General features: G+C 35.0%; 1 protein-coding gene across 7 annotated transcripts in view; it reads right to left on the reverse strand.

The window, feature by feature from the left end:
- rdgB (retinal degeneration B) overlaps positions 1 to 13,672 on the reverse strand; it is a 56,340-nt gene that overhangs the window by 11,260 nt on the left and 31,408 nt on the right. For 5 of the 7 annotated variants that reach the window (XR_012720049.1, XR_012720053.1, XR_012720050.1 and 2 more), the window contains exons 2-15: positions 11,760 to 11,950; positions 11,419 to 11,563; positions 11,169 to 11,360; positions 10,654 to 11,100; positions 10,327 to 10,589; positions 8,626 to 8,655; positions 8,437 to 8,512; positions 8,075 to 8,368; positions 7,362 to 8,018; positions 7,134 to 7,301; positions 6,940 to 7,077; positions 4,568 to 4,716; positions 3,693 to 4,511; positions 3,382 to 3,554 (exon numbers count right to left, since the gene is read on the reverse strand). Coding sequence is in view for 2 of the 7 variants with exons in the window: in XM_075298312.1 (XP_075154427.1) it covers positions 3,382 to 3,554; positions 3,693 to 4,511; positions 4,568 to 4,716; positions 6,940 to 7,077; positions 7,134 to 7,301; positions 7,362 to 8,018; positions 8,075 to 8,368; positions 8,437 to 8,512; positions 8,626 to 8,655; positions 10,327 to 10,589; positions 10,654 to 11,100; positions 11,169 to 11,360; positions 11,419 to 11,563; positions 11,760 to 11,837 (3,629 nt within the window). In the remaining 5 variants the exon portion in view is untranslated. Of the gene's footprint in view, positions 1 to 3,377; positions 3,555 to 3,692; positions 4,512 to 4,567; positions 4,717 to 6,939; positions 7,078 to 7,133; positions 7,302 to 7,361; positions 8,019 to 8,074; positions 8,369 to 8,436; positions 8,513 to 8,625; positions 8,656 to 10,326; positions 10,590 to 10,653; positions 11,101 to 11,168; positions 11,361 to 11,418; positions 11,564 to 11,759; positions 11,951 to 13,672 lie in introns of those variants that run through there. The other 2 variants (XR_012720052.1, XM_075298313.1) reach the window with 2 other exon arrangements.

The raw sequence follows: 13,672 nt of genomic DNA on the forward strand, positions 1-13,672 counted from the left end.
TAAACAAGAAATATTTTGTTACAAAAATATTGTTTTCTGTCCATATATAAACATGCTTGTCGTAGTATACAATTTCCGCTACAAACATGGGACATGTTCCCCGTGCAAAAGTAACATTAGGTTCGTCAAACATTTTTGGATAGAAATTATTGCATAGAAATAAAGCGAATTTATTTATGACACTTTTGTTTAGATCGATTACATTTTAATGGAAATTATTGCAATCAAGAGAGTGCAGTGAAACTTGCTATTTAGATTAAAGACGTTGAACTTGTCCCAATAAATTTAATTAATTTCGTTCGGGATTTTCAAATAATGACGACCCTTTGTCTTGATTAAAATGTTAATTTAAAGTATTTAAAGGGTGATACGGTCAACATTTGGTCAAGGGAAAACGCGTGTAAATCGGTGAAATCGTTTATTTAAAAAATCAAATTAAATTTCGTTTTCAAGTTCAATTAGTATAAAATTCAGGAAAAATATTCAGTTAGGCTTTCGCTTTTCCAAATCCGAATTGCCGGGCCTCACGCTTGACACCTGCCATAAGATTTTGTACAGCCACCTTGTCCACCTTCTTCGCCGCAGAAAGCCAGTTTGCCTTGAACTGCTGCTCGTCCTTAGCAGTTTTTTTGGTCTTCTTTCTTCTCAATTGGGCGGAGCTCTGGCGTGTTGGTAGGGTTCTTGTCCTTGGGAACCACCTGCACGTTGTTGGCGGCGTACCACTCCATGGCCTTTTTACCGTAATGGCAAGATGCCAAATCCGGCCAAAACAGTACGGAACAACCGTGATTCTTCAGGAAAGGCAGCTGACGTCTATTCAAACACTCTTTCACGTAAATTTCTTGGTTTACAGTCCCGGAAGCTATGAAAATGCTGCTTTTCAAGCCACAGGTACAGATGGCTTGCCAAACCAGATATTTCTTTGCGAACGTTGACAGTTTTATGTGCTTGAAAATATCTGCTACCTTTCCCCTTCCTTTTGCCGTATAAAACTCCTGTCCCGGAAGCTGCTTGTAGTCGGCTTTACCGTAGGTTTCGTCGTCCATTACCACGCAGTCAAACTTCGTCAGCATCGTCGTGTACAGCCTCCGGAATTGGGCTTTGGCCGTCGTATTTTGTTTATCATCGCGATTTGGAGTCACTACCTTCTTGTAAGTCGATAGTCCGGCTCGTTTTTTGGCTCGATGCACGGTTGTAGACGATACACCCAGCTTATTTGCGGCATCTCGGAGAGAGAGGTTAGGGTTTCGCTTGAAACTACCGGCAACTCTCTTTGTCGTCTCAGCGGCTTCCGGTTTTCGATTTTCCCCCGATCCAGACTTCCTGGCTGTCGACAAACGTTCCCCAAACACTTTAATTACATTTGTAACGGTTGATTTGGCAACTTTTAGCGATTTTGCCAGCTTTGCGTGCGAGTAGCTCGGATTTTCGCGATGCGCGAGCAAAATTTTGATACGCTGCTCTTCTTGCTTGAACGGCATTTTGACAACTGGAGAGTGAATTCCAAAATCAAAATAGGAGCAGCATTCTACACACACACACCTTCAAAATGAGGGGTGTTCAGGTTTTTTAAATGCAAAATTGAAAGAAATACGTCAAGTTTATATTGACCAAATTTTGACCGTATCACCCTTTAAATTCAATTCAATTAAATCAAATTAAATTTAATTGAGTTTTTAATTTTCTTTAATCTGTTTATGTTAATCTTTATTTTAGCATTATTTAATTTAAATGTACACCGAAAAAAAACACCAAAATACTTCCTAATAAGAAGTTTGTTGAAGCTGAAAACTTTTTCAATTAAAAATTAATTGATACAATTTGCGTTTTAATCAAACTGAAATCATTAAGTCAATGATTGAACATTTTTAAATAAAAAATTAATTTATAGAATTAACTTTATAATCAAACTCGGAAGACTTTCGATTTTTAATTAAAAATTTATTAGTGTAGTATATTGTTATTCGCTAAATCGGCCTTTAAAAGGCTTTGGATTGCTTAAATAAATGGAAAATAAAAAAATAATATGATTAAAAAATAATCAAATGAAAAACACTAAGTCAGTTAAGAAAGTGATTGCAAATAGTTACGTTTTTAATAAAACAATACCTTGCAAATAGTTGCGTTTTTAATAAAACAATGCCTTGAGTTTTGCAATCAACATCAATTAAGTTCATAATTCAATCAATCACAAATAATTTACCAATGTAATTAATTAGTTTTTGAAGTATTTTTTTATGTCCAATTAAAACTGTGATTACTGTGATACTATCATTTTCGTGATTGAAGACATTTAAATTAAAACATTGATTGGATCAATTAATTTCGTGATTGAATCAGGAAAACATTTTTGTCTGTGTATGTAACACATTTCAGATAATGTTTTGTACCAAAGTATACGAGTAGGCACTTTTTATGCAGGATTTGAGCATGTCTTCTCCCAAATATATGTTTTTTGAAATATTCCTAATTTATAATTTTACTAAATAATTAAAAAAGGAAATTGTGGTACAATTGGAATATATTTTGACTGACAATATGAAGGCTAATACTCAATGCTATTTATGATAAAACCTTTTGAATTGTCAAGGTGGCTTATGAGGGGGCTACATATAAGGTGATTATTCGAGAGGGAAATGCATCTAAAGAACCTAACCTCAGAAAAAAGTGAACAAAATTTTTATAGTCGATTTCACTTTTAGTTAATAAAAATTAGTTGATTTTAGTTAAATTTTGTCAAATACGAGAAGATTTTCCACATTTTAATGTGTTATTGATTAATTTATTGACATGAGAGAAAAAAGTTATATTCGTAATTTTACTAAATTTGAAAATAGTTCAAGTTTTCCTAAAATGGGTGAAGTTTACTTAAATTGTGTTTATAAGTTTCTGGAATGTGTATTTTTTCTTTAATAAATTGTGTCTGTCTTGAACTTCATATAGCGCCAAATTTAACTCCAATATCAATATTTAACTCCAATGTTTTCTTTCAAAATATAAAATTTTCTTAAACAACAGAAAAGCAAAAATTATTATTTTTATTAAACATTCTTCAATTTGATAAAAATGAAATGTGAAATGTTCACTTTTTTCTGGGTGTAATTTATTTTACCCACTCTAGGAATAATATATTTATAATCGTAATATATTTGATTATCTATATTTCGTATTCCTAAACGCCCATTGGCAACTAATCCTAATTACTAGAATCGTCCTAAAGTATGAACGGATACCCTATATTCTGGAAATTTTGCTATGGATTTGTGGTCTATTTAGGTTATAACATAGATACGTACACACATTAGACATACATACATATACAACATCCATTGGAACCAATTGTGATTACGCAATACAAGTTTTATATTTTCCGCAACTTACCTTCTACGTCTGGGATTTGTAGTTTGACCAGGTAAATTGAAACATCCTCGAGGAATTACCATGCGGGCATTACCCTTAGCAGGTCGAGAACCACCGACAACTTGTAGAGAAGCCAAATGTGCCGCATAGCCATCATTAAGAACTGTGGCGTTTGTTTGCAATTTTTTGCTTACCTACAAAAAAAAACAGGAAAATTTGATTAATGGAGAGACAATAGCATTTCGTACGACAATAGCAATGTTTTCCAAATTTTTATATGTTTTTGTTCTTTGATTAGTTCTCGATCTCCTCTATACAAGACTTGTACTAACCTTGCCAACAATAAATATTTGATCCATTCTCAAACCGACATTGGAGTAAACACTAATGTCTTTACTACTACCATAAGCTGCCATAATTGAGATTCCATGATTTTGTACCAAATTATTTAAATAGGACGTTTTGTGTCCCAACGGATCTGTTGTCAGACCATCGGCAAATGATATCAAACCATGGGGGAAGTTGTGTTGGCTCAGCCACGAGACGACACGCTGTTGTTGCATATCCGGCCGACCTGTCATATAGATTAGTAGATAGCCGAGTTCTTGCCAATGACGACATACGTCCACAGCGCCAGCTCTTACTTTGGGATCTCGGCCGGTGACTGACATAGATGCCGTAAATGAACCATCTATACTAAAGACAACACATTCAGTAAGTGGTGGTACCACGGCCAAATAACAATCGACGGATGTGTGATCTCCACGAACCACCATTTTGATGGGATAGATACCATAGCCCAAGGTAACCTCATCTGGAATTGTGTATGAAATGCGACCAGTTTTATCGGTAACTTCAGTACTGAGGTAACTCCACTCGCCAGCGGGTGGATCTTTCATGATGTGAATATCAACTTTCTCGCCATGCAATGTGATCATGTCCAAGGGTCCATACATGAAACGGGCATTGATTCGTTGTTCGCGTCCTTCCAACACTATCACATCGTTAGCCCGGTGATTGGCGGCGACATTCTTTAATTTCACCGAAGTTCTCTTTCTTATCCATTTTTCACGCGGTTGACCAGGGTTGAATTGTACAGTCTCCTTATGATCCGGCGAAGTTACATAGGGGATGCCTTCAAACTTGCCAATCTGAAATAAGAGCAACAAATTAGCTTCAATTTAATTACTGCTGGTATTCCTCATACCTGTCGTAGAATAAATGCTATAACATCTGCACTCTCCCAATAACTGGCATGGAATAGATGAGGTAATGCATTGGCTGGGAAATTACTCAAGCCTTCCGGACAATAGAGGGCATAATCTAAACGTTTTGTACCCCACCATTTGCTTTGTACTGAAAAGATAGTGAAAATCATTAGAAAAATTTCACATAGATACATACAGTCAAAGATAAGAAATTAACATATAAAGCCTAGTATTAAGATCACGTTTTCGCACGAAAAACTGTTATACTCCATATAAAAAACGTTAGCGCGGAATAAATGCGAAATTTTTGTTTTAAGCATTTTAAAACACATATTTATACAACCCTGGATTTTCCGCACGAAAAAATAGGCAGGCATATTATTTCGCATAAATAAGTTAACATCCCTGGGTTTGAGAGCCTATTTACAAAGATAGATGAAGATATTCGTTTTTCGCAGAAACGAACTTAGTACTAAGCATAAGACCCAAATTGAATCATCTCGCCCGGCCAGACTTACTAGAGACTATGGGAATGTGTATTGGCCAACACTGAAACATATGTGTAGTCAGGCTTATGAGATTGGTATCTGGCATTTTCTATACCAATCCCTTAATCTTCATGTCTAATAAGCTCGTATGAGAATTGTAATGATATGTAAAACTTTTTCTTCTTTAGTTGAAACAAACAAATTAAATTTGGGGGTTATATGGTTTTCTTAGGAAGAGCAGCCACCAAAATGTTTGCTGATCGTATTTAGGAGCTTTTAAGACCATTATGTGGAGGGCAGGGATGCCCAATAAACTGTGTTTGGTTCTTGAAAATACTTTGGGTAACATTTTACAAATTTGTTATATGCTAGATCATGAAGTACAAAAATTGTACAGCAGACACCGACTGCTGTTTTTGGCAGACTTTTTTCTTTGGGTGTAAGGTACGTGTAGACGTCAACCTGAATGTATACAAATATTAGCCAGATATTCGTTATTGGACAGACACTTTCTAAATTTTTTGAACACAGAAATAAATCCTAAACAGCAGCAGTGTCGATCTCACCATTTGTCAAATAAACGCAGGGTTATGGCCAACAATGCCAAGCTAAGGTTAAGCATCCACTGTCATAAGAAAACTATCAAATGGAAAAGGATCCGGTATCAATGGTATACCCGCCCAAACCTGATGTAAATCCTACTGCTGAAATCCTCCTCCCTTTGACAACTGAAGTCTAGGAGCAAGGAACCTTTCCGAGCGAATGAAAGGATATAATAATTGTTAAAATTGCTAAGAACGGAGACCTGAAGGAATGTGGAATTTAGCGAGGTTTCTGTGTTTTACCGACAATAGCAAAAATAAATGATAAAATTATACTCAATGGCATCAAAAGACTCCATAAACACCGCCCAAGTCGGTTTCCGAAGTGGCTGTGCAAATCATATAAATACCATCCGTTTAATTATTGAGCAAAGCGTTGAATTTAAATCTTAAGGTGAGTATTAAGTTCGAGTTTAGCCGCTAAATTTCACTAAAGTGAAAACTAAATCAGTAAAAAAAGCCATACAAGTATACATATTTGTTGCAGATTTCATTATAACTTGATGGGGAATATCCCAAAGCAAATTTTCACAAAGTTTGTATTCCTTAAAATGGATTATTAAAGAAAAGTAATCGTGAAAAAATGACGATTTTAGCGGCTAAACTCGAACTTAATACCCACCTTGAAGGTGAGTACTATGTTCGGGGTTTTCACCAAAACACTAAATTAAAAGTACAAATATATTTAGGAAGGCGATTACATTTTGATCAAGTCTTGCAAAATAATGGATGGAAAAGGTCCAAGGAATTGATTGCAAATAATTTTATATTTCTAAATTAATTAATTAAAAAAGTAACCGTGAAAACAAGCTGGTTTTCAGCTTGAAAACTAAACATAGTACTCAGCTTTAGTTGCATCTACTTTTCATAGATTTTGAAAAGGCTTTCGATAGGCTGCATTTGGAATTCATTGCACAAAAAATTATTATTTAAAGCCTTATAAAAGAAAGATATAGTGGTGCAGAATGCTATGTACTGGATAAAGGAAAATTATCCCAACCGTTGCAGGTTGTGAATGGAATACGCATACACTCGACCATCTTATTCTTGCTCGTTTTAAATATAACCCCGTTCTAAGAAAAAGGAATAAAATTGTGAATGAACGACACATATTTAATCCAGATCCAGTGACCTAAGACAATCCATCACCAATATTAAACTGAACATACTCTTTACGAACATCTCTTAAATCTTCGGATGATAACTCGTAATAATAATATTTAATATTAAAATATAACAAGTTTGGCAATATTAAAGAGGGATTCTAGCATTTCTACTTACTTGAGTTAATGGTACTTAAGGAGATATTTTCAATTAAACCCGACACTGTACTTTGCATGGACGCGTCAGATAAGCGACGTCCACTCAAAAAGTTTTGACCCTCACTGAAATGATGAGGATGTGACTGTATAACCTCCACTAAAATATAAAGAAGCGTGATAGAAATTTACTACAGCTTATAGCATATCGCTTACATAAATGCAGCGGTTGGCCATTTCCAAGTGGATATTTGGCATATCTTGGTATGTTGACTGGAGGCAACATAGAAAATCGAGCACTAACCAAAGGCTCAAGACGGGAAGCTGTTGGATCGGTTGGATGAAACATGTTGTAGACTTGATGGCAATTTGGACGTTGCAAAGCTAAAAACGAGACAGAGATTTATTTAAAAGTGATATCGAGATTAGTGAAGAACTACCTACCAGTTTTGGAGTCATGCAGTTTTTTAGCGGCCAAGACTATGGATAACGGCGAACCGAACATAAAAAAGTCACTAACTTCAAAATCTAATTTCGAATGTTTGGAATCGCTTGTTGAGGAAGAACGTCTGCGACGTGGGGATGGGGCCACCAGCAGACGTTTTGCATCCATATCACTATCATCGAAACGTTCATCATCGTCGGTGGTACGAGAGGAACGACTACCACCATCGTTAGAGGACACTCGGCATAGGGCTTCATAGGCCAATAGAGAACCCATAGAGTCACCCAGCATAACAACTTGCCCCGAAAATCCACGTCCTTCCTCCGATTTGAGGAACTCATGGTAGACGATATTTGCTGCGGCTACTGTTTTATTGACAGTGTCATGGAATTCTGGAGAGCTCACCGACAGCAATGGGATGGCACCAATAGGAACGTCTGCTATATTTGGTATATCAGCTGAGGGGGATGCATCAAACGAATATGGACTAAGACTAGATAGTATACCAAGAGCATCGGTACATATGGAGGGACAAGGTACCATTTTAATGGTAACATGAGTTAACAAACTTGGATAATGTTGTCTCATAACGGATTCGAATGCACCACGGAAAGTTGTTACATCGGATTTTTTTGATGTCAGTTCACTCGTGGCATCTGCAAAAGTTACTTAGCTGGTCAACTATTCCACAAATGTATATTATGGTAATTACCTAATACACTTCCAGCATGGACTACCATAATCAATATGGTTGTTGAACATGAAGGTGTTCCCGGTGACCCAGGTGGTGAGACATCATGTCCTCCTCTTTCCAGGCTGGCCGATGATCGCAGTTGCCTTTTATTGCCTCTCTCAGAAGCAACTCTCATAAGAAAATCTTGATTGAAAATACTGTCATCTTTGTTATTTCTACCAGGTACTCCACTATGTGGTGGCGGACTATCATCAGTTTCACCCAATAATTCCAGTGAACTCCATTTTGCCAGAGAGTTGGTTTCATTGGTATCTACCAAAGAATATTAATAAATATTGCAATTGCACAAACTAAGCCATTGAGGATGATAGACTACTAACCCACGCAATCGAAGAATTCTTCATCTGAATTGGATTTCGAATCCACTTCCAAACGTTCCATACGCCAATTCGCTACCTGTAAATAAAACAAGTTTATTTAGAACATTTAGCATAAACCACCAATGTATTCATCATTCCAATTTTATTCTAAACAGAACCATTTAACATTAGATGAAAAATCAAACTTACATTTTTTATTTTAGCATTTTTGGCATGCGGCTTTTTTTGCAAAACAATTAATTAAAAATATTTTTTAAGGAGAACAAAAAAACAAGACGGAAGGAAGAAGAAAAATAATTATAATAGATAACATAGAGTATAAGCGACAGTTTTAGAATCTGGGCATTGTTATGAAATATAATGGCTTTGGACTTGGCAATATCGTGAGGTTACATTAACATTGCACACCGATAGAATGAAAAGGTAATTGTGACCACTAACCCTTCATTTTTGTGCTGAACCGACATCTGAATTATGTTATACGCTCCATACACGGTACGATATACTTGTATCATTCCGCGTGGATGGAGGTTAGATTTCTCGTGCGGAATAACAGGCCCTGAATAAGGTTTCTGGATATATGCATATTGGGAATGTTCTTATGAAACTATTGATTGGGACCCACCTTGGTGCAATGGTTAGCATGCCCGGATACCAAAAAGTTTTTCAGCAGTGGATTATCCCCCCTCAGTAAGTGATTGCATCGCAATGTGGAACGCCGTTCGGACTCGGATATAAAATGTAGGTCCCTTGTCATTGAGCGAAACATAGAATCGGGCAGAACTCAGTGATAAGAGAGAAGTTCACCACTGTGGTATCACAATGGACTGAATAGTCTAAGTGAGCCTGAAATATCCTAACCTAACTATTGATAACACAATAGGTTAGTCCCCAAGGCTTTTCCACTATTAGTCCGTCCAACTAGTCATATTGTTACTTTATTATGAAATGGCGGCTGGATCGTCTATTCCCCGCTATACGAACATCCCAGCAAACAAATTTGGAAGTTCTTCCCAAGGCACAACTTTAAAAGCACTTCCAGAAGATGCACTCCCAATGATGTTCATTCAATTCAATTTTTTATAACTTGTTTTTTTTCATACTTTTAATGGGTAATTTGAACTTTTTTTGTTTCAAATAGGTTAAAAATCATTTAAATTTTGTCGAAAAAATGTTAAATCCAATCTGAAACAATTGTGAATTTTTGAAAATATTTGAAGTCAAACGTTTCCGACAAGCGTTAGAATCCATTAAAAGTTATAAAAATTTACAAAAAAATATTTATTTGACAACATATCACAGAATTTTTTAATTTACATCCAAAACATTGAATTCGGATCACACTTAAAGAAGTGATGCAAATTCATTGCAACGGCTGTTGAAATGGAGGACTTCCCTCCTATGACAAGTCCATGTTAAATTCATCGCTTCTGCGTCAATTTCGCACCACTTCCGGATCCAAAAAGAACAATTTCATTACTTTTTTGGGGACGCTTTTTTTGCTGGGATATTTAACAGAAGGTTTATGTCTACGGCAAATTTTTTATTATAAGAATTTTCTTCGATTTCATTCGACCTTTCTCAATTCCAGTAAAAGACTTTAACTCTTTAATTGTAACTACAATATCATATATTCCTATCCCAAACTGGTTTCTTTTAAAATGCCGCTGGGACAAAGGAATATTTTCTTGACTTTTCCTATTGAATTTCGATACCCTTATTTGAGTGAGAAACAAACCCCCAACCAACCCTTTAGGACGAAATATATATGCCATTTTACCATTGCATTGTGAAAAAAGTTTTGTGATTTTTGGAAAATCTTTGAAACCATGAACCATTTAACAATTTCTTAACATGCTTCGCTAAACGTGAACACTTTACCAATCTTACCTGTAACTCAAAACTATGGGCTGAACCAAGAGGTGAATGGAGACCACCGGCTTTTGAGCCATATTTCGATTTCGGAGCCATTTGTATACTTTGTGAACGTGATCTTTCACTGGAGTTATTTTGTTCCTGGTGGCCTTCATCATCCGAAGAGACTTCTTCGCTGGGTGGTTCTTGGGTAACTACAGGTGGTTCTTTAGTTTTACGCTCGTCACGTTTGGGTGATTCAATGGCTGGTTTTTGGTCATTGGCCTCCGATACACTATCTATTGGGTATAGAGCGTTTTTTTTTGAGAGTCATCCTAATTAAGAAGTCTTTTTGTAACATACCTTCTTCATCCTCCTCCTCCTCCTCTTCTTCCTCATCCTCGCCACTGACATCACCTCCGCCCATTTTTCTAGCCAAAGCCAATTGAGTTTGTCGTTCAATTTCGCGTACATCATCAATGGTCAGGCCATGCCATTCATCCTGCCAAGCCCAGGCTTGACGATGGGCTCGCACCATGGTTTTCCTTAAAGCAATATCATGAATAAATTTCTCCAATTTTGTTTGCATGCCCCAGTAACGAAATTCCACTCGACATATTTTGTAAGCACACATCAAAGACATATTTCGGGCAGTGGGCTGCTTTTTGCCTTGTACTTCCTTCCAATATTCATCCAGCCACTCATCGGACAAAGGTCCACGACCTGTCTTTTCGGACACAAATAGTTTTGGATCTTCTTCTCGGACATAGTCACCGCCAGTCAGCTGGTCCTTAACAATGTCAATAACATCTGATAGAACAAAGCAATAAATCAAGTCAAACATGGTTAACTAATATAACTTTCGCCAAAATACCTACCAACAACTCGATTCCTTAGATCACTTCCTGTTAGCTTAAAGACATTATCCTGATAACCATTATCTGGGAAATAGTATGTCTCAATGTCAAGGAGGAACTTTTCAACAAATGGACATGTATAGCGTGTTCTTGTATAAGGATAAGCATTCCAGGCTTCCTCTTCTACCGTTAAAGCGCTTTTGGGTAACAAACCTTTAAGTTAAATGCAAAAAATTCACATAACTACATTCCAAATTTATTATGGACTCACTTTTTATCCAGCCAGGTAAATGACTGCCGACATGATAGATTTTTTTGGTATATTGTCCCTTTCCGCCAGGACCATCATTGTAGGGTTCATTGATAATAATTTCCACACCACTGCCTTCGCCATGACTCTCTTCACGACTTTTTTTCTGTAAGAATTTAAAGATTCTTTTAATTGGCTCTATAACCAAAAAGACCAAATACCAAATTGAATTTTAGAAAAACAAAGATCACTTTTGTCATACTGTAATTAAACTGGCCATCTGAGCAATGAAGAACCCTTGTTTTCCTAATATTTCGTTTTGAAAACAAACAGATTTGTTTTCAATCTACATTTCAACTTACCGCTATCATATACAATTGAGCAATACGATATTCATCCACTGTCAGTGGCAATGGTATGCGATATTCCTTAATTAACATTCTGTCTTATTTTCTCTTCCAATTTAAGAACCGTATAATTGAAATAAATTCCAATTTTCCTATTAGACTAGCATCGTTGGACTCAGAATTTTTGTGATTTGGTATGGATGTTTCTGTAAAAGAAATGTAGACATCGATTAATAATGCATTCGAAAATATTATTCATAGGTGTTTTTTATTTGTAAATTATTAATACACTCATGGATAGTTTCTGGTGATAATAAATTTCTAAGATAATTAATAATACAAATATTTGATTTTTTTTTTGAATACTATTCGTTGTATAAATCGATCGAAGCGCTTATGAATCTAATTCGGAACCCTCCTATCCACATAAAAGGAGCATTTCAAAAAAAAAATCCATTAAGCTTTATTTCTATGGAACCATACTATACTGTGAATTATCGAAAACTATACACCAAAAAAATTTTCTGATTCAATCACGAAATTAATTGATCCAATTAATTTTTAATTGAAATGTCTTCAATCACAGAAAATCAATTAAAAAATTAATTGAAGGTAAATTAAAAAGTTAATTGATCCAATTAAAAAATTAATTGATACTATTATTTTTGTGATTGATTTTTGTTTCAATTAAAAAATTTGTCGAATCAATTAAATTTTTAATTGAATATTTTTTAAAACTCAATTAAAATTTTAATTGGAAAAATTTTCGTGAAATTTTTTTGTGTGTACGTACAAAGAAAAGGCAAACAAATAGATATGGAATTTCTAGGTAATGATGACCTCATATTTAGAATGCAAATTGTGCATTTGAATGGTTTCCATTAAACCTTCGTTTGTTTTTCCTTCTTTCTCGATTCTCACTTTTTATCCCTTGCATATGGTGATGGGGGTGTTATTTTTGTGAAATTTCAGCATTTAATTTAAATGCATGTGTAAATAATAATATATGTGTCAAAAATATTAGTCAGTATCTGCAGTTACATTTTTGTAATTGTTTCGAATTTAAAATTCCTACGGGAAATTGATGGTCTTATCACAGGACTAGGGTCCTTGGTCCAGTTTGTCGCAATTTTAAAATGTTCATCATTTCTACACTTATTCGATTTACACATGTACTCAAACCAATGTTGTCAGGTTATTTGTGGACCTTACCCCCAAATATTAAGGAAAAATCTGAAAATTGTTCTAGAGTTTTTTTTTCAAAAAAAAAACAAAAAATGTAGGAAATAAAAATGACTTTCCAAATTTTTTAAAATCTTGTATTGATAGAGGTACACAAAATATGTATATCAAGTTTTTAAATCGAATTAACTAAATATATATGTATAATCTCCAAATTGTTCAAGAGTTTAAAAAAAACCCAAAAAATTTAGGTAAAAATGACTTTCCAAATTTTGAGATAAAATCTTGTATTGATACAGATACACAAAATATGTATATCAAGTTTTTAAATCGAATTAATTAAATATATATGTATAATGGTTTATAGTGTAGAAAATTAATAAAATTCAGTAAATATATGTATTATTCGCCAAAAATAGTCCAAATTGTTGGAAGTATTTTTTTTAATTCTTTCTTCAAATTCATGCTTAAATTGTTCCAAATTTGATTGAGTATTGTTTTACTTTATAAGGTGTAAGTTGTTTTTCACCACTAAAAACCACCAAAAAAATTCACCCCTAGAAATCCGCCCAAACTTGGAAGAAACCCTAAAATTTTGAGGAAACCCCAACCGGTCATCACTGACTGAAACACAATTACAGTGAAAGTACTCAAAAGTGGACTCGAACGGTCCAATAAATTTTGTCCACATTTCGGAAGTGTCCAGTTATGAGAGATTAATTTTTATGTGTTAATATAGCACGCGT

Source organism: Haematobia irritans, chromosome 3, assembly GCF_050003625.1.
Source record: "Haematobia irritans isolate KBUSLIRL chromosome 3, ASM5000362v1, whole genome shotgun sequence".
NCBI classification, from domain to species: domain Eukaryota; kingdom Metazoa; phylum Arthropoda; class Insecta; order Diptera; family Muscidae; genus Haematobia; species Haematobia irritans.